General features: G+C 52.3%; 1 protein-coding gene across 4 annotated transcripts in view; it reads left to right on the forward strand.

Annotated features, from left to right (window-relative positions):
- Positions 1 to 24,774, forward strand: part of TRMT44 (tRNA methyltransferase 44 homolog) — a 28,819-nt gene extending 4,045 nt beyond the window's left edge. The window contains exons 3-11 of one of the 4 annotated variants that reach the window (XM_023638446.2): positions 1,060 to 1,279; positions 2,749 to 2,817; positions 3,644 to 3,751; positions 5,043 to 5,114; positions 10,757 to 10,863; positions 12,533 to 12,716; positions 14,988 to 15,390; positions 17,687 to 17,811; positions 24,020 to 24,774. In XM_023638446.2, the coding sequence (XP_023494214.2) occupies positions 1,060 to 1,279; positions 2,749 to 2,817; positions 3,644 to 3,751; positions 5,043 to 5,114; positions 10,757 to 10,863; positions 12,533 to 12,716; positions 14,988 to 15,390; positions 17,687 to 17,811; positions 24,020 to 24,223 (1,492 nt within the window). In that variant the 3' untranslated portion in view covers positions 24,224 to 24,774. The remainder of the gene's footprint in view (positions 1 to 1,059; positions 1,280 to 2,748; positions 2,818 to 3,643; positions 3,752 to 5,042; positions 5,115 to 10,756; positions 10,864 to 12,532; positions 12,717 to 14,987; positions 15,391 to 17,686; positions 17,812 to 24,019) is intronic. The other 3 variants (XM_003364694.5, XM_023638448.2, XM_070262811.1) reach the window with 3 other exon arrangements.
- The last annotated feature ends 1,248 nt before the right edge of the window (positions 24,775 to 26,022 follow it).

Consider the following 26,022-nt stretch of genomic DNA (forward strand, 5'->3'; position numbering starts at 1 on the left):
GGCTGTGTCCAGTAGGGTGGGTGGGGGCACCCAAAGAGAGGCCTGAGCAGATGAGGGCATAGGTCATGTGACTGCTGGGGACACGTGGTGAAAGAGTGCGAGGCCCGGGAAGAGCAGGGGTGGCTGCCGAGGGGCCTCAGCCCAGAGGAGGCTTCCGGAGAGGAGAGGTGTCTGTTACTTGTGGGAGTGAGTTGTGTCCCTCTGATGCATGTGGTGGCAAAAAGCCTCATAGTCATAGCTCTCAGCAGACTGACCAACTCACCCTTGTCACCCGCCTGTCTCCCGCTCTACCCCTCTCATCCAACCGCCTGTGCTGCTGCTTGTTCTGGGGGCCCCATCGAACGCCACCTCCTTTTTTGCGGCCTGGCAAACTTGATGCTCTTTCCCTTTCATCGTGCCGCCCGAATCGCAGCCTCGGAGAGTGTGTGGTCGTGATCTGGGCCCACGGGTTGTGAGCTTTCGTCTACTTACTCGGCACACAGACAGCGAGCGCCTGCCGTGGATCAGGCACTGTTAGGGCTCGGGTAGAGCAGCGCGTGAACACAATAGACAAGAGCCGCGGCCTCCCCGCATTCTGAGGGCAGGAGACACGCAGTAGACAAAATGAACCTGTACACTGCGGGGGGCTGCGTGTGTGAGCACTCTGCTTTCTGGCTGGTGAATAGTTGGTGAACCGGTATCCTCACATTTAAGCCGCACAAGTGAAAATGTATAAAAAATAGAAATGTTAGGCAAGTCCACAGACCCTGTAGAACCTGGCTCGTTAGCCCGTGAAGCAGAAGGTGACAGGGATTCGTTGTTTGTCCGTCCTGATGGGTCTCATGGGACGTGTAAATGCATTTGCAGCAATGTTTGCAAGAGGAGAGGCATTCTTTCTGCTTGTTAAATGTTTTTCTCTGTTAGATGAAAATTCTGTGACTAGTTCCAGATTAGTTTGTGTTTTCGATAAAACGTTTTGTGGTCGTAGCTGTCTTATTTCTTCTTTCAGCAAATAAACGTATAATTTTAAAATAAGATTGAAGCTAGCTCTACTTATTCACATTTCTCTTATTTTCAAAGGTTCATATCCGTTTTAATTTTCTGTCCAGAAAGATGGCATCCAGATGGAATTGCTTATCCCAAACTCACCTGGCTTGGGGAGGAGTTGCTGACCAAGCTGGCCAGGTGGTCTGTGGAGAGCGGGAAGAGTGGGTTTAAAAGCACCCTGTCCCTCATCTCCGTGCTGAAGTACAGCAGGGCCTACTGGGCGCTTAAGGAGAAATACAAGGACATGGTCAAGGTAATTCTGGGGAACAGCGTCCGGGACGCCCCTCGCTTACAGGAGGAAGTGTGACCAGACTACGCTGGGTAAAATTGCTTTTCCTGTGCACCATCTAGTTCTGTACAGACGCAGACTTAAGTCTTAGTATACCCACGTAAGTCCTGCGTTGCTCTGACATTCTTAGGGATGCACACCACAGCAGCGTTGGCAAGTGTTATGGAAAAGGATTGTTGGTTTTTTTTTTTCCAAAAGAACAAAAGGGAAATATTTAAATTTAAGATAATTGAACATTAAATTACTAAATTACCGTAATTCTTTGGTATAAACTTAAAAGATATTTTAAGAAAATATATGAGAAATTAAAGTACAAAAGAAACTTCCAGAAAGGAGATAAATTTCATAACGTGAACTTTATATCTAAGATGTACAAAGAAGGTAACAGCAGGCCTCTGTGGGTGCGCACCCAGCTCAGTCGAGCCTCCTTTGTCCTCTTCCTAGTTTACCCCTCCCTCCTCCTCCTGGAAGCAAGCACGCTTTGTCATTTCCATGTTTCTCTTATTAGTCATCTATTGCTCTGTAGCAAAGCACCCCAGACTCACAGGCTTGAGGCAGTACCATTCGTTCTTGCTGAAGCGTGTGTAGGTCCTGGATCTGCTGACCTAGGCTGGCTCCCCTTCTCTCTCAGATCCTGGCCTTGTGTTCCTTCATCATCTTAGTAACCATTCAGCATCTTCAAGAAGGGACTTTTATATTCTTCCAGCTTTTAAAATTGTCCTTAGTGAAATAGCTCGTCTGAACTGTCTATTCCACCGTGACGGGAAACAGAAATTGAACATTTGACATTGGCCATCGGTTTTTCCTCTTCTGCACGTAACTAATTTCAATAACGAGGACTTGCACTTGCATAGCTAGTGTTTTACAGTTCTCAGAGCACCTTGATGGTCATCCTGCGTGGTGGTTAAGGCTTCGTCCCTGCTTTACACACAGGGAGATGCGGACACAACAGCTGAGTGACACTCCTGACGAATGACAGCTAGTCACTGACAGAACACGGGGCTAGAGTACTGGCCTCTTGACCCCTGTCGGCCTCCCCACCCGCCTCCTCTTTGTGTCCTTGTTCGTTATCTTCCTCTGGGTAAACAATGAAGATGGAAGAGCTGAAGATAGGGAGAAAGAGCTGAGCATTTCCTCTGATGTCTAGTTGCCTGTCTGAATATCTGACGTACCTTGTCTATTGCAAGGTGTTGCGTGGACCGCGTTGCCCTTGGTGTGTCCTGCCACGTAGACTTGGTAGAGGGTTGTGTGTCTTTATGCACGTCTCTTACTATGAGAGACCGACGGTGAGTTTCTGTCTTTGGAACAAGCTCATTTTTGTTATTTTATTGCGTGGTTAGTCCAGATTGACTTACACCTTAAGGGAATATTCAACATTGTGAAATGGTGGGGAGATGGAGAACAATTTACATATGCTCTTGAAAATGTTTTAGGTGTGGCCTGAAGTAACTGATCCTGAGAAGTTTGTGTATGAAGATGTGGCTATTGCCACCTACCTGCTGGTAAGAATGTATGTAATCTGAGTGGGGTGGGTGGGGGAAGCCTGCCATGGGCAGATGCTACAGGAGTGGGCGACATTGGTCAAATTCGTAACCTAGGCTGTTTGTAGTTCTCTTTGCCAAGGTTGCTTACACAATAATAGTTTTTTAACTTTGCATGGTGCTTTTGCATGAGTGTACAACAAGTTTGAATTGTGAAACGTAACTGCAGGCATTCAGCTAAATAATTCTTTCATAATTAATGGTCAACATGGAGATGCTGGCTGGCATATGGGAGCTCATGTGATTAGCACATCCCTTCCATTCCTAGCATTTGGTGTTTCTAGTTCTAGATCTTTCCTTAGCCAGCTTGCTAGCCACCTAAATTTGGACATGCTCTTTAACTTAATAGTCTGGATTTTTCTTATCTATAAAATATTTAGACTAGATAATTTCCAAGTTCCTTTCAATTGCAATTCTCTTAGTCTTTTTAGACATAGCATATTTTATTTTGATTATCAAAGTATACAAAACTTAAAGAATATAGAGAAAGCGTGAAGAAACTAACAATAACCTGTAAAGCTCTTACCCAGACATGGCCACTTTACTTTGGACTCTCGATGGAAGAAGAAAGCTCTGATGCTCCAGGCGGCATCACTCGAGAGCAGTGGGCCGATGTGCCACACTCTGCCTAACTATGTGTCACCTGAGTGAAAGCCCAGGGCCTCTGATGAGGCCTCTCCACCTGTGTGGGAGTGCGATTTGTAGTCTCACGTGGGGTTTGTGTCTGAATTATTCTGGGATAGAGTGAATTACAAACTGACTTTGTTTTTTTTTTTCTGTTGACTAGATTCTATGGGAAGAAGAAAGAGCTGAGCGGGGAGTGACAGCTAAGCAGTCCTTTGTTGACTTAGGATGCGGAAATGGTCTTCTGGTCCACATCCTGAGCAGTGAGGGGGTAAAGCACGGTTCATGGCCGTTTCTAGTATCTTCTCTAGAGAGTGTCTTCAAGTCCAGCCCAAGGTTCATTGAGATCTTTTTCTCCTGGTACGACCTGGATTCAGAGTCATCCTGGCTACTGGCATAGTGTCTGATTATAAACTTTGTTGCTCTGTAGAACGGGCAGCTTGTAAAACAGGAGGGAAAGACAGCCACCTCATTAGACTAGAAGAGCGGTTCTAAGGAACATGTGAGGCGTACCTATAAAACCACAGACTTTCAACAGCACATGTGTTTTTGCTGTCAAATAATTTTGTTTAGAAAACCCACCATTTCAAGGCACTGCAAGGGGAATAAAGGGCAAGGTGGGTTTCTGCCCTTGAGAAGCTTAAATTCAGCTCAGAGGACAGTCCCGGACACATATACCACAGTGTAAATTGTGGTGCTAGTTTGCATCTGTTTTCTGCGTCAGAGAAGTAAAGGCGGTCAGAGCAGGTCAGCAAACGTAAGCCGTAGCGCCCCATTCCTGGAGTTTCTGCTGTCGTCTCAGCCTTCCTGGTGAATCCAGTGCCTCAGGTGCTGTTCCCCCATCACCCGGCTCAGAGAGCTGGAGCTCAGCACCTTCACGCTCGAGGCGTGAAGCCCAGTTGTGATGACCCCATGGCTGATTTTCTTCTGACCGTAGCATTCTGCCTTACGGGATAGATATATTTGTCCTCAACTGTGGGAACTTGGAATGGAGTTGTTAAAATGTACTTTCTGAATTGCTTTGTAAAAGAATGGGTTTGTAATTGTAATACCTGTAAACAGGTTGTATGTAGGGTGTTAGCGCATCACTTGGTGACCTGGAGGCTGGTAGGTGGAGACGCTGGGGGGTGGGGTTGCCTGTGAGCTAACGGGCGTGGCCACAGTGTACTTGGTAAGGACTCGCCTCACAGGATGGCTGTCTGTCGTCTTGGTTGGCAAGCTGGAAGAGCAGCCGTGCCCGACATCTGAACTAGACTGAGAGCCGAGAGAGCTGCTCCCTTTCCAGGCCTGTTTCCTGGGGTTCCAGCCCTGGAGGTGTTTCGGCCTCTCGGCTCTGCTTCCCCTTTGTAAAGGCTCGTGACGGCTAATGGAGTACAGGGCCTCATCCGCGTCTTGCAGGAGCCAGAGTGTCTGGAGAGCTGAGAAACTGCTGTGCCGTCTGTGAATGCTGAGGCTCTGTTGCACTTCGCGCTGGTGGCAGCCCCTGCAGAGTGTAGTTTATTTTGCTAGTTTATTATGATGTGCTGAGCTTAACCTTTGATTTCTGAAATTTATTATTTTAGCATCCAGGCCGAGGGATTGATATCCGAAGAAGAAAAATCTGGGACATGTATGGACCACAGACTCGCTTGGAGGTACTGGCTTTCTGCATTTGTTTGACCTCAGCGTGGTTTTCCCTGGTGGCCGTTGTCTCAGTGGGTATGTTTCTGTGTGTCGGCCAATCAGAAATGCCAGGCATAACAATTCATATTAATCTAGGTGCTCTGAGATTTAAAGAAGGGTGAGCCTTCAGACTTTCCAAAACCTTCTGGTTAAATTGATGCTGACCTCCGGAGCTGGAGGTGCTCTTTCCTCCCCTAGGTCTGCCGCAGGCAGTTTGCATCTTGTGTGGGTGCCCTTGCTACCTTGGGGGCAGAGGATGGACCCTCGATCTTCTCTGCATCTTCTCCGGTGCCCGTGACAGGCCATTTGTTCAGACAATCACTTAGCATGGGTCTTTGTGCTCATGTGCTTTTAAGGAGTACACATCGTGGGGCCCACACAGATGAGCGGTGAACTAGAGTGCCATGTCAGGGCTGGTACAAAGGAGGTTTAGGGGCCAGGGACTCGCAGGAGGGACTCAGCCCCGCCTGGGATTTTCAAGAATGCTTCCTGGAGAGCCATCCTGGAGCATCCTCCTCAGGGGCAAGTGGGGGGTGGCGAGGTATCCAGCACAGAGTTGAGATGCACCCCTGACCAGATGGCCTCCTGGCTCTCGGATATGCAGGACATGAGGGGTAGAGCGGACCGTGTGTCCCAGACGCTTTCTCACATATCTGTGCCATATATATTTTTTCACCCTTCACATTTCCTTGAAATGGGACATTCTCTTTTTCTTAATACCCCTACCCAGAGATAATCACTATTTTTTCTTTATGGACATAAATACACATACTTTTAAAAATGACATCTGTGACCGTATTGTATGTAGAATTTTAGCTCTAGCTTTTGTTTGGTAACATCTCATCCTTGGCGTTTTCCAAAGCCTTCAACAATTACTTGTAAACATTGTTTTTATTGTTTTTAAAGATAGGCACCTGAGCTAACATCTGCTGGCAATCTTCTTTTTTTTCCCTCCTTCTTCTCCCCAAAGTCCCCTGGTAGATAGTTGTATATTCTAGTTGTGACTGTCTCTGGTTGTGCTGTGTGGGACACTGCCTCGGCATGGCCTGACGAGCGATGCCATGTCCACGCCCAGGATCCTAATCGGTGAAACTGTGGGTGCCGAAGCAGAGCATTCTGAAGCAGGGCCCAGTTGGCCATGGGGCCAGCCAGTAAGCATTGTTTTTAAATGGGTGAATTCTCTTCCGTCCAATTGCACGGAACAGCCAGGCACCGAGTCTTGTCCCCACTGCCGACCCTCTGAGTGCTGTGTGCTGTTCCCCAGAACTCTGTGTGTCTGGATGCGCTGGCGCCCTCGTGCGGCCCGGGCGGTCGGCTGTCCGTTTTATGCCCCTCTCACAGGTGAGGAGCCCGTGCCGCAGGGAGGCTAGGCCACACGCACAGCACGCCACGGAGGCGTGGTTGCTGCCTCGACTCTTCTCCTTTTCTTGACCACCTGCTGTCAGATTACAGGTTACACCGTGTAAATCTTAGTCCACTTTAAAAGGAATCTTTTTCATAGGGCTGGATTTTAAAAGATTTTTGATAATATTGCCATGATGCTTTTCAGAAAGGTTTACTTGAAATACACTTTCATTTCAGGAAGAATCTTGAATGCTGTAAGAGATGTATCCAAAAAAACAGGAGAAAAAGTAAGGGATTCACATGTTTACCAAATATTTGAGTGCCTGCTGCCTGCCAGGCATTCTTTTAGGTGCCGACATTCAGCGGTGATGAAAGGTTCCTGCCTTCGTTGTGTGGGGAGGTGGGGACAGACAGCCCAGGGATAGATGAGTGGGCGCGTGGTGCCTCAGGTGGTGGTAACAGCTAAGAAGAGGCGGAAACCTAGGGAGGCAGGGATGCCGCCGCTGGGAGCTGGCAGGTCCCTTGCTGTAAGTAGAGGGACTGCTTCCCAGCACGGGGGCGCGGTGTGAGGAGTCGGGGAGGAGAGTGAGGGGAAGCGGCCTGGCCGCAGACATGCACACGCCCACGGAGCTGCGGAGACAGACCGCAGGTTTGCTCTGAGCCGGCCAGTAGCCTGGTCTCAGCCCATGACCGTGGGGCTCAGTGACCCAGGTCACTCCACCTTTGGTCCAGAGCCTCTCGCTCATCCTGAGTGTCCCCTAAGGGAGGGACATGATGGGTTCCTCCTCAGCAGTGACCCTACAGCGGGGCCCCTGTCAAGTGTTTGTGGCTGTTGGTCTCTAGGGGAGGCCTCCCAGTAGCCAGGGGAGCGCTCGGCAGTGGGGCCCAGTACTTGGCTTTGGGACCCCGGGGTTGTGGCTGCCCTCCTGCGATGCAGCTTCTGCTGAGCGGCTCCCTGCTCGCCTCAAGACCTTAGTCCTGGAGTTAGAATGCGGGGGTGTGACTGGGACACAGCTTCTCATCCACCAGAGGGCAGAAGGCCGGCTTGGGAAATGACACCAGTGTTTATTTTTCTTTATGGAGAATGTCAAGAACATATAGAAGCAGAGAGAAGAGTGTAATGAACCCCAGAAACTTATCAACCAGCTTCAACGCTCATTCTTTTATCTCCCCCTCCCCCCCCCACACATTAGTCCTGCTGTTACTTTGAAACAATTCTCAGGGATATCATTTCATCTGTAAATAGAAAATACAGTTTTTGAGACTATTTTTGTATTTTCTATCTACCTCACTTTCTTTTAAAGTTAAGAATGATATTGCAAAAAATAAAAGATCGGAGGAAGGGAAATTCATTGGAGCTGCCCAACAGCTCTTTATCTGCTGTTTTTCATTATATGTTTATGCTTTGCTTTATGCTACTGTCGGTGTCGCAATCCAATGTACACATCAGGATAGATGCGGAGAGGGCTGATGGCCACTCTGAGTTTATTATAACCAGCGTTTCAATATACACATAGCTTACAGCTGTTAAACATACACAGGTGTTCTGGATGAAGTAATTAGCGAATGCCAAGAATTCTTAGTGATTTCTCAAGGAGCCCTCCCTTGGCCTCTGTTTTGATATTATCATGTTGTTGCTGTGCTCCTATATTTTTATCTCAGAGCAGGCAAGGTCTCTTAGGCAACGGTCCCTCTTGCTCCCGATATTGATATCGTTTCTCCATCTGTGCCCCCGGGCGGCCGCTGCCTGGCTTAGGTTGCCCCCCAGGGGGTCTTATCCACCATTGGCTAACCGGCCTTCTCACCTCCGGGTCACAGTTTGTTGGCAAGCTTTTTCCAGTGATTATTAACCCTTCCTGTGTCAGGGGCGGCTACAGCTACAAAGGTTTGCATTTGTTTATATCTTCATAGATTGTAATAAATTAAAACATACTTTAGAGATCTCAGGGTTGAAGAGTGTGTTGGTGAGCCAGATGATGTGCTGGGAGGCTCTTCCGTCGTGTGTGCAGACCAGGTGTTATTACACGGTTAAAATCAGGCTCTAAATTTAGGTATGAGGGTGATGATTTAGGCAAAAGGAATAACATGTTGATTTTAGAATTTTCTGTGTCCCTATGTTTTGTGAAAAAGCAAAATAATTTCTTTGGGTAAGAAGTTCAAACAGCAGTTGAATAAGCCCTCTGTTTAAGTTGTGACCCTAAGGAAGAGCTGGCTGGCATGAGGAGCCTCTTAGAGAACGGGTAGAAGGTTCTAGTGCTGTATCTGAGGTTCCCTAGCAACCTGCCTCAGACTTTCTGTGGAGTGGGGGAGACCCTACCCACCCCGTCGTCAAGGCCTGCTGATAGAGTTGTGTTCTGATCTCTTGTGAATTTTTTTCTCATTGCACCTGGACCTTCAGCCTCAGTGCTAGAATAGTCTTGCTTATTCTGGTGTTAAATATGAGGGTAGAAGCTGAACACGTTTCTGTTAGGCCTTCTGCTCTAGAAGAACTTGCCAGAAATGAGCGTGTTTTGTTGGCAAGTGCATAGTGCCTAGTAAATGAGTCATTTCCATGAACGATCTGGACATTCAAAGGCCAAGCATGGGATCCAGCTTCTTTTCATTCTTTCAAAAACCTCTTTTGCTTATAAGCAAGAGATGGTAAGAAAAAAGCCTGTTTCTAAAAAAGCATTGTGGTGATCACAAAGTGTCTTAATTTTGCTTGTGAAGCTGTATATGAAATAGGAATGTTGCAATTTGCTGTATTCAAAATGTCAGTTAAAAGTTTTCGTAAAACATGTGGGGCTTGGTTGTCTAGTGTGCTGTTGGCAAGGTAACTGTAAATGTTGCTGTGGTAATCACTAAGTGTAAATTATGGTTTTGTTAATACAAGCCATTTAAAGAGACAAATAGGCAAATTTAAATCTAGAGTGGGTGGGAATAAAGATTTGGTTTGTTTTTAGATTATGCATATACCAGGTGAGCAATGCTATTTCCAATATTTTAATATACATATAAATAGAAGCACATATGCTTATTTAAGACCTGGAAAGACTGTAGAATTTAAATTCTATTTTTGTATACATTATATCTACAAGACTCTTGTGTTTTATTGTGAGAAATGGCCTTGAAAAGTGAGTGTTGTTGTAAAGTCTTCCCCATTTTGTTTTTTTGGCGAGAAAGATTGGCTCTGAGCCAACATCTGTTGCCAGTCTTCCTCTTTTTTTTTTCCTCCCCAAAGACCCCCAGTACACAATTGTAGGTCCTTCTGGTTGTGCTATGTGGGACGCCGTCTCAGCATGGCCTGATGAGTGGTGCCATGTCCGTCCCCAGGATCCCAACCAGTGAACCCTGGGCCGCCGAGGCGAACTACCCGAACTTGACCACTTGGCCCGTCCAGCCCCTTCCGTTTGTTTTCATCAGGGAATGACACTCTGCTTACTTCCCTTGGGGATAGATTCCTCAGTTTTAAAATTAAGAGGATTTTGAGTGGTAGTGTAGTGTCTTTTCTCTCTCTTTCCAGTTTTTACTGACAGATTCACAATTGAGGCTGTTGATTTCAATAATTAACGATGGCCTGCTATTTAGCAGAAAGGATAGAGCTTTTATTTAAAGTTCTTAAGTCATAAAGCAAGCTGTTTCCAGCTTAACTAGAGAAATTATCAGAATGGTTAACATGCCTGTTCCGTGGGTTTTTCCTTGCCGTCTGAGAGTTTACAAAAGATAATAGGATAGTAGCAAAGAACTAATGCATACTTTATATGTCAGTTCTTCCTACCTCTGATCTTTTCATAGACGTGCTTCATTTTGCAGAAGGAAGTTCAGACTTTCAGGTTGTATCAGTGCATTATATTATGCACCTAAATCAACTTCAGACCTAGCTGCTCGCCACTTGCCCACTCTTAGGGCCATTTCGTCCTCCCATATTCTGCCAAAGATGAAGCAATTTCCGTGTCCCATCTCTCCTATAGTTCCTTTTTTGTTTTTGTAAAGAAGCACATTTTTAATTATCAAACAGAGATTAGCAGTCAGACAAGTGTTCGTTTCTCTGGTTGTGACACCGCCAAAAGTCGCCAGTACTCTCGGCACTCTGGGGCATACATGGGCCCAGGGGTGTTCACTTTCTCACTCCTAGTCCTGGTATTTTGCGCAGGATGCCCAGAGGGGCTGAGGTCATGCCCAGAGCAGCTGTGCTTCCGTGGGGCCTTGGCCCTCCCGCTGTGTCCTGCTGCCTCACTAGCTCTGCATTTATTTGCTAAACATTTAGTCTTGTTTTGTGTTTTTCTTTTAGGAAGGTGCAATCACACCAAATGATAAGACCCTTTTCCCTGACGTTGATTGGCTAATTGGTAACCATTCGGATGAACTAACCCCGTGGATACCTGTCATTGCGGCCAGGTGAGTAAGTGGAGAAGTGAGCGGCTGGGGATGTTTGTTGCCTCAACCTTACTGTCTAGAACAGGAGCCACTAGCTGCTTGTGGTTATTAAGCACTTCAAATATAGCTGCTTCAAAGTGTTGAAGTGATGGTAGGTTGAATATATTGGGTTAAATTTAAAATAAATTCCCCATTTCACTATTTAAAATATGGCTACGGGAAAATGTAAAATGAAGGTTCCTTTTCATGTTATATTTCTATTGGACAATGCTGATCAAAACCGTGCTACTTCTACAATATTTGTATCCAGTCTTGAAAGATGTGCCATTTTTTGGAAGTATTTTTCTCATAACAGGAGGGTTTGTCTTCAGAGGAGAAAATCTGTCAGTATAAAGATGATTTCCAGCAATGTTTGTCTCTTCAAAGTAGGAACTCCAGGTGTCTGTCAGAGGTGGCTTATGCTTCTGTATCAGAAGGAGATGTCATCAAGATGCTGGTTATGGGGCCGGCCTGGTGGCGCAGCGGTTAAGTGCGCACGTTCCGCTTCGGTGGGCTGGGGTTCGCTAGTTTGGATCCCGGGTGTGGACAGGGCACCGCTTGGCACGCCATGCTGTGGTAGGCGTCCCACATATAAAGTAGAGAAAGATGGGTACGAATGTTAGCTCAGGGCCAGTCTTCCTCAGCAAAAAGAGGAGGATTGGCGGCAGATGTTAGCTCAGGGCTGATCTTCCTCAAAAATAAATAAATAAATGAATGAATAAATAAATAAATAAAAGATGCTGGTTATGCTGCCATCCCCATGTCTCCTTCATCCAGGATTCTTTTGAGCTATTTTAGCTCTCAAGGGATAGCGCAAAGAAAATCTTAACCTTTGTTGTGCCTACCTCTGAAATTTCTTATGACAGCTGAAATCTCAAAGCACTTCAGAAAGTTTTAGATTCCAGTTGAGAAGAATAACTGCAATGGAAAAATATTTTTTATAAAAGTTATTAGAATCATATTTTATTGAAAAGTACTGTGCTGCATTGTTTCTAGAAAATAAATTGGGGAAGACTATAATTCCTTTTTTTTAAAAAAAATTTATTTTTTTCCTTTTTCTCCCCAAAGCCCTCCGGTACATAGTTGTATATTGTTAGTTGTGGGTCCTTCTAGTTGTGGCATGTGGGACGCCGCCTCAGCGTGGCTTGATGAGCGGTGCCATGTCCGCACCCAGGATTCGAACCAACGAAACACTGGGCTGCCTGCAGCGGAGCTCGGGAACTTAACCACTCGGCCATGGGGATGGCCCCCATATAATTCCTTTTTTTTCTTTTGAGGAAGATTAGCCCTGAGCTAACATCTGCTGCCAATCCTCCTCTTTTTGCTGAGGAAGGCTGGCCCTGAGCTAACATCCATGCCCATCTTCCTCTACTTTATACATGGGACGCCTGCCACAGCATGGCTGCCAAGTGGTGCCATGTCTGCACCCGGGATCCCAACTGGCGAACCCTGGGCCGCTGAAGAGGAACGTGCAACCTTAACCACCACCAGGCCGGCCCCTGTAATTCCTTTTTTACATAAAGAACAAAATTAGCCAGGAGCAAAGGTTTATGTTTTACCTTAGTACACCATTACCATGGGCTTTCTGCTGAATTTTCTTTTATGAATCTATTCAGGACTTTTGGTTTCTGTCTGTTGGTTGTTTTTGAAGGTCTTCCTACAACTGCCGCTTCTTTGTCCTTCCCTGCTGCTTCTTTGACTTTGTTGGGAAGTACCAGCGGAGGCAGAGCGGGAAGACCCAGTACCGGGAATACCTGGATTTCATTACGGAAGTGGGCTCGACCTGTGGATTTCACGTGGAGGAGGACTGCCTTAGGATTCCTTCTACCAAGAGAGTGCGTACGTCCTGACCGCCGTGGGTGTTCTCCATGCTGTGTTGCTGTTTAGATGGAAAGCTCAGGGCCGTGTCACAGAACCAAAAACGACAGTGTGATGTTTGAAAGTGTGAATGTTCCAGAAGGTGCCTGTGCCAGTGTCAACATCTCAGTCCTTGCTGGGGTTCAGAGGGCTCGTTCTGTCTGTACGGTCCCCTCCTCTGGAGGGGTTTGGCACTTCCTTCTGCAGGCCTGTAGCGGCTCTGCAGGAACCCTCCCCAGGTCTTTGCTGTCTTTGCAGAAACTGTGAGCAGCCCGAGGGGCCCTTCCTAGAGGAGGCGTCAGCTTGGCTTGTGTGGGTTGTGGCCCAGTGTCATCTGAGCTTGGGTGCTCCGAGTTGGCCTCCTTGGATTCCCAAATGATGGGCTGAGATTAAAAGTTGTTTTAGGGGCCGGCACCGTGGCCGAGTGGTTAAGTTCGCACGCTCCGCTGCAGGCGGCCCAGTGTTTCGTTGGTTCGAATCCTGGGCGCGGACATGGCACTGCTCATCAAACCACGCTGAGGCAGCATCCCACATGCCACAACTAGAAGGACCCACAACGAAGAATATACAACTATGTACCAGGGGGCTTTGGGGAGAAAAAGGAAAAAATAAAATCTTAAAAAAAAAAAAAAAGTTGTTTTAGAAGTTCAAAGTGACTTCAAATTTTCTTATTAAAAGGCTCATTACTTCAGATTTACCTGAAATGCAATCTGTCCAGGCAGAAATTGGTCCTTGTGCTGTCTGAAAACAGTGGCCCCTCTCTGTGACCCTGCCCGGTGGTCAGGGCACACTGGGCGGGGTTCCTGCTTATTGCTCCAAGGACTTGACCCTCTGAAAGAGAGGAATCAGTTTACATTAATCTCTGACAACTGTCTTTTACAAGACTATGGCTGTGTGCTTCTTTTGAAAAACAAAACACAAAAATCCTTCATGTCTAAGTCACAGAGCTTGATCGCTTCGCGTGGTGAAAAGGACCAAATCCTGGGTCAGGATCTGGGCTCAGCTCTGGCCCTGCCGCTTTCCAGCAGTGCACTCGGGGGCAGATTGCAACACCTAGGCCCGCATCCTCGCCAGTCAGGTGGGGAGGAGCAGCTCTCCATGGCTCATGTTGAGGACCAGATAAAACAGCATCTTTGTCACCAGCTGGCAGTGATTGGGCCCTGCAGTCAAGGGCTTCAGGGACATCATTGCTGTCAATCCTATCACTGCTCAGAAGCATTTTGAAAATGTCCTTTCGGACTTGTCTTCAGAGCCTTCGTGTCATTCTCTTAAGTGCCCACTATTTTGGCAAGTCATAGTCTTCTGAGCTTGGAATTGATTTTTGGGAACTGCTAGAGTTTGGGTCATGTAGGTGGGTACGAGGGCCCTGCAGTTTTGATTTCTGCATTTGTCGTTCCCTCACTAGTTGTAGGATCCTTGGACTATTGATTGATTTCTCTGAGCCGCAGCTTTCTTATCACTGGGTGGCTTGGGGGTCAGATGCAAGGCGATGGCCACATGTAGCAGCTGTTTAGTGAGGACTGATCACGTGCCAGGCACTCTCAGTCCCCATACAGAGAAGTCAAGTCCCTGCCTGAGCTCACGTATTTAGCAGGTGGCAGAGCTAGAGAGCCATAAGGGGTGCCTCTGGTGTAAGTAGAAGTGTTTCCTTTCCTCACCTCTAACCTGGCTTTGTACTTAATGCCCAAGAACAGAGTCCTGAGATGCTGTGCTCATGGCAGCGTGGCTGGCCTGGGCCTCGCTCTCTCAGGGGCTCTGGAAGGGCAGCCTTCGTCTGGATGTGTGAAGGAGGAAGGGAGTAGTGTGAATTAAACATTGTGCTCCACCAGGCGCTCTCCTGGTCCACACGAGCATGCCCTCCCTCTGGCAAGGTCCCTGTACTGATGCCTCCTTCCTTCATAGCCTCGGCTCAGAGCTCGTGGGGGTCCATCAGGGTCTGCGTGGGGCGGAGCGGTGGCGGGAGGGCTGACCAAGGGCCATGCTGAGGGCTAGGCCCACGGTGCTCCTGGAGGGGTGGACTGGCTGGTGCATGTTTGTCAGAACTCTGCAAGTCTCAGCAGAGAGCTCCAGCTGCTGGTGTTTGTTTCTACATCATTGATGTTGTATTAGTTATTAAAATAAGAATCTCTTTCATGGTAAATATCAAAACTTTTATAGTTTGTACTCTAGAACAAGAGAATTCTATGGAGAACGCTGAAATAGACTCTAGGAACCTGCTAACACACTTGCTCTGCTCTCTTCAAATGCAGGTTTGTCTCGTCGGGAAATCCAGAACATACCCCCCCTCCAGAGAGCTGTCCCTCGATGAGCAGAGGACCCGGTACATTAACAGCAGGCGGGGCTGCCCTTTGGGCCCACCTGGCCGGGAGCCTGCCCCTGCTTCCCCCCAGGCTGCTGCCAGCAGTGCCCATCACCCCGGTGGCCACGGAGCCCTGCATGGCGCAGCTGGGCACACGCCTGAGGCCCGGGCCTCCGAACTGTGGCTGCTTGGATTTCAGCCCAGAGAGAAAGCTCAGCGCACAAGGAACTGTGCTGCCCTCCCTCGAGACTTTGTTGACCAAGTGGTGTTGCAAGTGGCACATTTATTGTTAGGTGGGACGCAATTAACAGGAAGTTCTCCGAGTGGCACTTTGAAGACCTGGAATCGAGGAGGTAACCGTGCGCCGCCGGGGGCTGCTGAGCACTTGCTGGGTTGCAGGCAGCGACTCTGTTCTCCTTGATGACCGGTTTAAAATGGTGTGGCCATCTTGAATTAAATTCGCTTTAAGGAAACCGTGGTAATAACTAGGCTACCTATAATCTCCTTCTTTAGCGTTTTCCTTGTAGTTCCTATTAACACACTGGACTTTGGTTCCTCAGAGGAGGCAGTTGAGGTCAGAGTGGTAGTGTTTGGGCCTTTAATGGACTTTTCCAGAAGCATTCAGGCTTCAGGGTCTAGAGCGGCTCATTTCAGTCCATAGAGATTATCTAAACAGAAAGCAGGTTACTGAATGCCAGAAAAGTGCACTGTCCCCTTGAGTATTGGTAAGATGTTGTGATTTGGTAATTTCATTTTCTTCAAAATCTCCAAAATGCAAAAATCAGACAAGATAAAAGGGAGACATTTGTGCCTCATTGTTCTCATGGGATGAGTAATGTGTTGAAATTAGTGGCACTCAAGAGAGCTAGGGGTCAAAGCATCAGCGTTGTTACTTTTGTGAGGTTGCTGTGAGTGGGGAAAGCCCCCGGGGCTGCTGGATGAGGAGCTTGGTTCTTCCTCCTTTGCGTCCTGTCGGGGCCCATGCCTGTCAGCAGCCGGAGGGCGCTGGGGGCAGAGCCAGAGGCTCATCTCCTGGAGATTTTGGGTCATTGGAGGAAATCGAGGACCCCTCCCTCGGCCTGTCAGGGACTGCGGCCTGGCTGGTCCTGTGGGTGGGACAGGCCAGGGAGGAGATGGCAGTTGGTTCTCCTCCTCTCCGAGCCTGGTCTTCCTCCTTGAAGTTGTCATGCTCAAGTTTCTGTCTTCATGTTTTCACACCCCTCCTGTCTCTCATGCTTGCGATGTGGCAGTGCCATTGAGCATCACCCTGCTCCAGGAATAATCCTGCCCTGCTAGGGTCTGATCAGGGGAGCCTCTCTGGGGACCCGGTCGCAGCCCTGGCCAGTGTGGCCCTGGTTCAGCTGGCTGACCATCCATGTAACTGTGGACCTCCAGCCCTGAGGTCCATGGGGTGTCCTATGGGCTGACACCCCACTTCCTCAGTGCACCCTGCTAAGGCAGGGCCAGAGTAGAGGGGAAGGCAAGCTGGGTAGAGGCTCCTAGTGGGTTCTCGAAGGGCACAGAGCCCCAGAGACTTGAATGAATCTTAAAATATGGAGTTTGACCCTTAATCCTCAGGGTAGCCCTTTCCTCTGCCGGGTCCTTTGGGAAGGATTCCGCATGGGAGTTGCTAGTCTGCCTGGGATGGAACGCCCTTTTAGTGAGCAAAGGCTGGATCTTTCCCTAGGCTCACAGGTAGATGGTGGGGTGGCTCTGATTATCAGGTCTCAGCCCTGCCCGCCCATGGGAGACATCTGGGAGCTGGGTGCCGTCCTCCCCAGGTTGGTCTCCCTCCATCTGGGGCTCATCTGTGGTGCTCCGGCTGCCCCCCTGTGCGTGAGAGGCGTGCTCCGGTGAGGTGGAGTTGTGCCCTTGGCCTGTCAGCCAGAGGTTCCACCCACAGGTGGGCTTCCCCTCCCTCGGTCACTGGAATTCGTGATCCTCTCCCCAGCCCGCCCTGGGCACAGGACCGTCCGTGTTTCCGAGTTCTGCGTGACGGATGAGTGGGTCTGTCCTCATGACCTGACTGATCTCAGACCCGGGTCTCCCCTCTGCGAGGCCTGGCTGGGAGACGCAGGGTGAGAGGAGGTAGCCCCTGCCCTCGAGGGGGGTCAGGACATGCCGTATCAAAGGATGAGCAGGTGGGAGGTGGCCAGTGCGTGAGTCAGCATCCAGGAGTCGGGGGGCCACCTCCCACCTTCTTGTAGTTCCTATTAACGCACTGGACTGGGAGGGGCAGGGAAGGCTTTCTGGGCCAATATTTAACTTTTTCCTTGGACTCCCCGCTTCCTCTTGGGGTAAGTTTGAGGCAGCGGAGAGGTGCCCTGAGGGTGGGCTGTGCTTTGATAGGTGGGATCACGCCGCTGCAGGAGCAGCTGCCTGCCTGGTGTCCATATTGGCTCGCCTGTGGGCAGGCGGGCATGGTGAGCCCGCAGTGCAGGGCCTGGCAGGTGGACGCTCTTGGGGGTGACGGGCACCAATGGTCTGCCTGCGGAGCTCCAGCTGTCGTGAGCTGTAGACTAAATTAATGAAACGTTCAGTGTTCATGGTCTCCTGCTGACATATGTAAGGGGTTTGAATTTAGAGAACTCGAGTTTAACAGGTTCCTAATAGCCTCTTGTTGTTTGGGGGAAACCCCATTTTCGACAGAGAGCCTGTCCTTGGCTGAGGTAGCCAGTGAGCTGGACAGGGAGACTCTGCAGAGGCTGAAGCGAGAATGTGGAGGCTTGCAGACGCTGCTTAGAAACAACCATCAGGTGTTCGAAGGTAAAGCGGTACGCCTTTGCAGGTGCCTGTTTCTGACGGGATACCGTGCTCCACCTCCCCTGGGTCAGGATTTTCCTTCCTACACATCTTGGCATCGCCCCCTCCCCCCGCCACCTTTTTTCTTAGTGGTAAACTCTATTTTAGTTAAAACTCACAGAAGAGTTGGGAAGGTAGACTAGAGTGCCCCTCTGCCCCTCACCCAGTTCCCACCTGTGAGCCTCTCACATCAGGAGAGGACACTGCCACACCCCCCCCTTTGATTTGCTCCCACCTCTCTGGCTCAGCGCCCCCAGGCCTGGAGTTGCCCCTTGCAGGATGTGCTCGCTCCTCACTCAGAAGGAAGTTGAGTCTGAAAGCTGCTGCTTGGGCGCCCCATGTGGCCTGGGCAGCCTTCTTGGGTGGGGGCTCTTCATTTACCTTGCTTTGGCCTTTGGCTGCCTGCACACTAGAAGCATCCTGAGCTCCCAGCCAGGCCCTGGGCAGTTTAGAGGAGGGAGCCCCGATTCCTGCCGGCTCTTGCACCCTGTGTACCTGCGCTGGGGCCTCGGGAAGTCTGCCCCTCAGGGGTGAGGCGCTCCCTGCCCTCCTGCGCTGACGCCCTGGTTCCAGGACTGCCGGAGCGGCAGGGCCAGGCGCCTGTGTGCTCTCACTCAGTCTGCAGAGCAAGGCAGCACTGGCCCTGCTCCACCCCCACCCCGAGTTTACGGTGCCCGGGAGGGGAAAGTGTCACAGACGTTTACACGGGCACCCGAGGTTTAAGTTGTTCCGTTAGTTGAAGTTTTCAAGCGTACACAAAGGAGCTCCTGTCTGCCCCTCATCCAGATGGGCAATAATTGGTCATATTTGCTTCTTGAAGCTTTCTCCCTGTTTTTCTTTGTGGAAGTGGTTGAAAGTGCCTCCCAGCCAGTGTGCTGTTTCACCCCTCCATGCTTCCGTATGCATCTGTAAAAGTAGCTGTGTCCTCTTGCGTCACCATAATGTCGCGGGCATGTTTCCCTGGTGGCGTGAGGTGCAGGGAGACCTAGGCAACCTGGAGGGCCGGGAAGGCCGCGCTGAGGGAGTGACGCTGGGGCTGGGAGTAGGAGTCAGCTAGGTGACGAGAACGAGGACGGGACATTTGAGGCAGAGAGCAGCCTGCGCGAAGGGGCTGAGTTGGAAAGGAGCAGGATTGGAGGCTTGATGAGCGAGGGGTGGGGGTAGGCAGGGCTGTGAGAAGGACTTGGGCCTCTGACTAGCACGGGAGTAGTGCCACCGATGTGACGGTGTGAGAGTAGGAAGGAGCAGAGCTGGCTTCCAGTCTGGCTGCAGTGTCACTGTCTGTGTGACCTGCCGTACGAAGGGCCCTGAGCCCTATTGGTCACCGGGCCTGCCTGCTCTCTCTCACGTTGGGTCCATGAAGGTCAAGTGCCGTGTTCAAGTCCCCCCACAGAACAGCACCTGGTTCCCATAGTACTTAAGAAGGGGAAGCGAGTTTGATGCTGTTTCTGCTGTGAAATGTCTCATGAAGGCTGGGGGTGGGCTAGTGCTGTGTACTTCCAACTAGCTCTTCTTTCCGGGAGGCGGGGGGCAGACACTAGACGTACAGAAGCGCTGGTCCAGGGTGGTGGTATCTGCAGATGTTCCGTGAACGTGGGCTCCAGGGAAGAGCAGGCTTGCAGGGGCTGTCGATGTGCCCTGGGGGCCCAGCCTTGACCTGCTGAGAACATGGGCTCCTGTGAGGGTGTGACATGCTGGTCTGGCTCAGGAGCCCTGCCCACACCGCCCCTTCCTTCCACCCACCCCTGCCCCACCCACCCCCTTCTGCCAGACTTAATCCCTCAGTGCCTCCTGTGTGGCCTGCTGGCTTGTGTTTCTCTGGGACCTTCACTCACAAGGCTGTTCCCTGTCCCCACCTCGGTTGGTGCCCTGGTCTCTCCGATGTAGCTCAGCTGCCGTCTCCTCCAGGAAACCTTTCCTAAACAGCTTTCCATCCACCCCCACCCAGTCCTGCCTCCTCTGGGTCCCCAGGCTCTGCACCAGTCACATCACTGCCCCAACTAGACCCTGGACTCTCTGGGGCGGGCCCAGGTCTTACTCTGCAGCCTGAGAAGCAGCCCAGAGCTCACTGCTTTGGTGCTAGCATGTGTCACAGGATGAAGAAATGAGTGGCCCAGTGAGGAGGGTACAGTCAGGGGACCCCTCCTCACCAGGGGCAAGATTGTTGGGTCCCAGGGTCCCCGACCCACAAGGTGCCATCTGTGGGCATGGCTCTCCATGTCCATGCCCTGGCTGGAGGCTGCAAACTAAGATGATGGCTTCTCTGTTCCTGCCCCAGGACCTGGCAGAGGAGGCAGGCACACCAAGTCGTGGGTCCAGCACAGTGGCCAGGTGCCTCAGTGGGGTCTGTGTGGGAAGGAAGCAGCTGGCCCTGCTGGGTGGGGGCTTTTCCAGGGGTGAGGGAAGCCATCATGCCAGCACAGAATGGAAATCCAACCTGAGGCTACCGGCACCTGCTGGGCCCCATGAGAGGGGTCCGTACACCTGCCGGGCCCACAGGAGGGGCGTGGGCGCATACTGGGCCCGCAGACCTTGTCTAGGGACGCAGGCAGCTTTCTGGACCCCAGGATTTGAGCCAGTCCCCCCCACCCATCAGTGTGCTGCTGCCAAGTGGGGTGGTCTGACGTGACTCAGCAGGGCAGGGAGTAGGGAAGGAGGCACGTCTGCCCACTCCCTCAGCCTGTAGACCTCAAGGGTGTGGAGAGCTGCCGCCTTCTCTTCTCTGCCTCCACGTGGGCACACCTCACACTCTCCCTTGTGCGTGCACACGAGAGCTCAGGTGTGCACGCCTGCACTGTCTTCCCCCACCATGGGTGCATGTGAGAGCTTGAGTGTTCACACCTGCACTGTCCCCCTCCGTGCATGCATGTGAGAGCTTGGGTGTGCACGCCTGCACTCTCTCTCCCACTATGCGTGCACGTGAGAGCTCAGATGTGCACGCCTGCACTGTCTCCTCCCCACGTGTACATGTGAGAGCTTGAGTGTGCACGCCTGTGGTGCCTTTGGGTGCCAGCTGCCTCTGCGTAGCTACACTTGGTTTTCATTTCAGCTTGATTTCCTTGGATAAGTGCTGCTGTTAGGATGGCGGTCAGCTTTATAAGGAGAGCTGGAGTCTCCATATTTGCGGGTGGGGGAGATGCAGAAGCTGAGGCCAGGAGGGCAGGCCCCGCTGGTGGGTGGAGGAGGCGGGACGCGGGCGGCCTTCCTGAGCTGGAACTTCCTGCCGTGGCTCAGCCCTGGCCCGGCTGCCTGCGTCCTCGGTCTCAGAGCTTTGGGCATTGGCATCCCACTGCAACCCCGACGGGGGCTCTTCCTTCTGTTTGTCCCAACGCGTTTTTTTGTTTGGTTTCATGAAATAGTAGCTTTTTTCTCCGTTATAAATATGCGTGTGTGTGATTGCTTTTCTCTGCTGTTCACATCAGAGGGCACATTTATTCTTGGAAACACTTCTGAGTAGGAGGCTTGGGGACTGAGCTCTGAGTAAACATTCTGCTTCCAGTCATGCAAAAACTATGCACTGGAGCTGGGTCTCATTCTGTCTGAGGGGTTTTAAATGACGTGGCCAGGCTCTAGTGATGTTTCCAAGAGTGAGAGAGTAAAGATGACTTTCGATGCCTGCAGTTGAGCCAGTGCCCAGCACCCTGTGTGCCAGGCACCGCTGGGCCGCCACCCAGAGGCCGTGAGCACGGTGCATGAGGCCGGGGGCCCGCTCTCGTGCCCGCCCCCAGGGTCGCACAGCCTGGCATGCAGGCGGTCAGGAGGTTCTGGCCAGTGGGGCGTGTGTGTGCCCATGCCGTGCTGAGTGGTCTGCACGGGTGGTCTCTCTAATCCCTGCGCTCATGGCCTTGAAGGTGTGGACTTGCCCAGGGTCTCCCTGGGTGGAGGGGCTGGGCTGGCAACCCAGGCCACATCTGACCAGAACCAGTGCTTCGTCCCGGTACGTTGTCCATAGTGACTTTCCGGAGAACCTTGAACCAGTTCCTCAGAACACTGGTTAAGGTAGCGTCTGCTGTCAGAAACAGAGGAAACGAAACAGTTTCCTGTGCTGTGTTCAGCAGGTCCGAGGGAGCGCACGTGAGGGCCGACACCTCAGGAACGCTGGATGGGAGGGGAGCTTTGGGAGGGTGTGTGTTGTCCTCCAGTTCCATTTTAAAATTGGGACCTATTTCTGCATCAGCAGAGTCTAGCGCTGGGGCTGGAGCAGGCACCCTGGATGCTGGTGCCCTAGGCTGCCTGGCACAGGCCTGCCCAGAGTGGGAGCTGGGGCTGTGAGGAGGGGGATGCCAGAGAGCTGCCCTGTGTCCTGGGCGTGGGGGTGGGGGGCACACGTCAGCTGTCCTGGCCAACCTCAGGGCACCCCGGCCTCTGCCATCTCCAGGGTCACCCCTGTGTCATTAGCCCCGACTCCTTCACCTTAGAAATACTAGCTGGGCCCGTTTTTCCCTGGCCTTTCAGGTATTGCTCCAAAAATGTGGCTAGATATCATATTTCGTGAAACCACCTGTGGAGGGCCTGCTGTAAGCCAGCCTGGCCTGAGGGGAGGGGACATGGCCTGACCTCTGGAGGGCAGAGGTCCCTGCCCAGGCTTGGCCCGGTGAGCCCCTACCCTGTCCCCCATATTTCTGTTGAACCCGGCCAGGACATCAGGCTGGGCCAGTGCTCCTCAGCTTTCTGGGGCGCGCACTCCGGGAGTCTGGTGGGAGTCTTGCCCCCAAAGCCCTTTCTGCACACACCTCAGGGGTCTGACTCCCCATCCCACTGGCCTGGGCCGTGTCATTCCCTGCGGCGCCAGGAGGTGCTGCTGTGGGAACATCCAGTGGAACACAGCGGGGTTTGCGTGAGCTGAGCGTCAGCGTTGTTGGAGCAGTGCAGCAGGACGGCTCCGTGGAGGGGACAAACTGAGCCTGGCCCTGAGTAGGTGCTTCTTGGCGGCCCCGGGAGGATGAATCCCTCGTTCGCATCCCTCCCTACAGGGAGGCGCCCCTGCAGCCCCTGTCTCCGGTTTCAAGGGAGCGTGACGTCAGTCTGTGAAGACAAACAGTCTCATTATGGCCACGACACGGGTCGGTTTGAAAGTGGAATTCAAGCTTAATTCACACTCTCAGGTTCTCCTTGGAAGTCGGAGCACCAGGTTTGTTCACTGAGCTCCCTCTGTTTCTGCCCAAGCCTCTCCCGCTCCGGGTGGCTTTCTGGCTTCCAGGGAAAACCAGGACGGGTTTGGTTGCTTTGGCTGCATTTCCCGTGGAGTTGTCGGCTCCTCAGGATGGAATGGCCAAGTGGAAGCTCTGGGGCGGGTCTCAGCCGAGTAGTGGTGACTGGCTCAGGAGGCAGCTGGGTGGGGGCCCAGTCGGCTGATGGAACTGTGCTCCCCCCGGCCTCCATCCCCCGCTGCTCTGGGGTCCTCCAGCTGCCCAGCTTTGAGGTCACCCAGCCACCCAGGTCCCTCCCAGTGCGTCTCTCAGCCTCCCTCTGCTCCAGGCGGGCCTCTGTGAAGCCCTGCGCCTTACCCTGTCTACACTGGGGGGCTTTGGTTGTGGGGTGCCTACACCTGGTGTCCCTGCAGCCTGCCGGTCGTCTTGCCACCTGGGGAAGGCCTCTGGCGCCTCGCATTGTTTCCCCTGTGTGATGCGAAGATCGGTTTCTGACGTGTCCTCAATCAGGGACCACGTTTATGGTTCCTACACTCCGGGCTCCAGGCCTCAGCTTGTTTCCCACAAGCCCGTCCCCCAGGCTGTCCCAGCCACTCTGTCCTGGGGCCACACTCTGGATCTTGTCATCACCAGAGCCTCGGCCTCAGGCACCAGGCTACTCACCCCTCCCTAGTGTCCAGCACGCACCTCCTGATGGCTCCCAGTCCCGCTGGTGCCGGCCCCTCCACACTCCCACACCCCGGGACGCCTCCACCCACTCCCTGCCTGCTCGCTGCCCGCGGGTGCTGTGCCTCTGTCACTTCACCCTTTAGGTGGGGACCGCAGGCCTCAGGGCGGGTTGGGTGCTGCTGGTCACTGCTTGAGATCTCAGCACCTTGTCTCCCTGCCTCTGGGCGCTGGCTTGCCGAGGCGACTGGTCTCGCGTCACTGCATCCCTGGCCCTGGACGGCTGCCTCCCACAGATCCTGGGCAGTTAATGGACTTGCAGGTTAACTTCTTGGCTGTGTCTTTTGTCTGTTCCAAACCACAGTTCTGGACGGGAGAGTTCACATTCGCGACTGGAGAGAACAGAAGCCACCGAAGAAAAAGCAACCGGAAGCAAAACGGAAACTGGTCCCTGAAGCTTTCAAAACCCGTGTCTGCTGGTTTTTCATGCATCACCCTGACGGTTGTGCTCTGCCTTCACCCTGCTGCCCGTTCGCCCACGGGCCTGGGGAGCTGCGGCCGTCACTGACTGCCAGGACGGAAGAGCGGGTCTCGTGAGCTGCTCTGCCCTGTGAGCAGGGGCCTGGTGCTGGGAGGCCATGCCGGAGGTGTCCCGGCTCCTCGGAGCCCTGTGGCTTCTGTGCTCGTGGGGGCTCCACCGGCTTCTGTCTGCTGTCCTCCACATCACCATGGTATCGTGGTCATGTGACACAGACATGAGCAGCTGGAGCCACTCTTGCCCCACCCCTTTGCGTGCTGGGGTGTCTTAGATTAGGCCCTCTATCCTGTGTTCAGCAGCATCTTATCAGAAAGAGAGTGGGAGAGTTCTTACAGCAACTTGGAGTTTGGAAGACATAGGAAGTGCTTGACTGGCCTTTCTGGGCGCCATTCTGGCTTCTGGACGCTTCGAGTTCGGGGTGTGAGAAGAACAGGGTACCCCGAGAGGTGAGCCGTCCTGCCAGCAACTGGCCGACTGGAATCCTGCCGCTCCGGTGCTCACCGCCCTCTTCCTGCCCTGCTCTAGCTCTCCCCACAGGCACGTTAATTCTTTTCATTCCAGGAAAAAAAAGTCCTAATGTATTTCTCTGTGAAGTTATTTTTTCACTTCATTCAGAATGCCGCCTCCGTAGATTCTGTGTTGCCCTGGTTTTCCGTGGGGGCGTCCTGGCGACCTTTAGTTGTGTAGTTCCTGTGGTGCGGGTATTCTTAGTTCACTCCATGTAATGAGAGTAAACTCATTCCTTTCTGTGGGAGGCGCCCAGCTCGGTGCTGCACGGCTGGCGCTGGGGCTGGGGCTGCCACAGGGCTCGAGGCCCTGCCCTCGGGAAGCCCCCTGCCGGCTGGGGCCCCCAGATCCCAGGCCTCCCACACCCATGTGGTGGCTGTGGCGTTTACCACTCGCCCAGCCCCTCCCTTGCACGAGGCTGCAGAGATGCCACTCTAGCCACAGTTGGCTTGCCTCTGCAGATGGAGCTGTTCTGACCAGCGAGGCAGGAGGGAACTGCTGCGGTTCCTGGGGGCGATGTCTTTGCTGTGGAGCCCCCTCTTGCCCTGGCTGCTGCCATTGCAGGGGATGCCTGGTGTAGGAAGCCGTGAGTGGCAGAGCAGAAAGATGGAGGGAGCAGGTTCCCTGACGTCCTGAGCCACTGGGTTAGCCAGCCCTGGAGCTGCACCTCCCCACCTCTGACCTCTGCCGTTCACAGAGGTGAAGCATCTTCCCTGGGGAGCCAGGGGGCCGAGGTTTCCTGTTACTTGGTGCCTAGCACATCTGGGACTATCCCTTCAAGACAAGCCCTCTGGCCTCCCTATCCTGGGAGCAGACCTGGGGCCGCCCGCTTCTCCTTCCTCTTGGAAGGGGAGCATCTCCTGAAGGATGGAGTGGGAGCCCCAGGCCTGCCTAGGCCCCCTGCATGTGCAGGGTGTGCAGCCTGGTGGACCACGCCCATGCGCACCTGCTTTCCTTTTCCAGTGTGACTCACGGAGACGTGCTGCAGTGGGCACGGACGCCTGGCTCTGTGATCAGTACTCCCGGATTTAAAACCCAGCTCCAGAGCTGCCTGTCCTGGGGCACACGGGGTGGCCCTTGGTAAAATGAGCTGTTCCCCAAGTCTTGGGACAGACAGTTTGCCCTGAAAAGCCCCAAGGATACATCCTAGTTGGCGTCAGCAGGGGGTGTTAGATGATCTCGGGTCTCCTGGACACCTCTGGGAGACACCTGCCCCAGCCAGTGGTCATGGTCTCTGCCCATCTTGGTGGGGTCCTGCCAGGCTGAGGGGACTTGCCTATACCCCACCAGGATTGCAGAAATGGCCTTGGTAGGCCGTGTCA

This window comes from Equus caballus, chromosome 3, assembly GCF_041296265.1.
Source record: "Equus caballus isolate H_3958 breed thoroughbred chromosome 3, TB-T2T, whole genome shotgun sequence".
Classification (NCBI taxonomy): domain Eukaryota; kingdom Metazoa; phylum Chordata; class Mammalia; order Perissodactyla; family Equidae; genus Equus; species Equus caballus.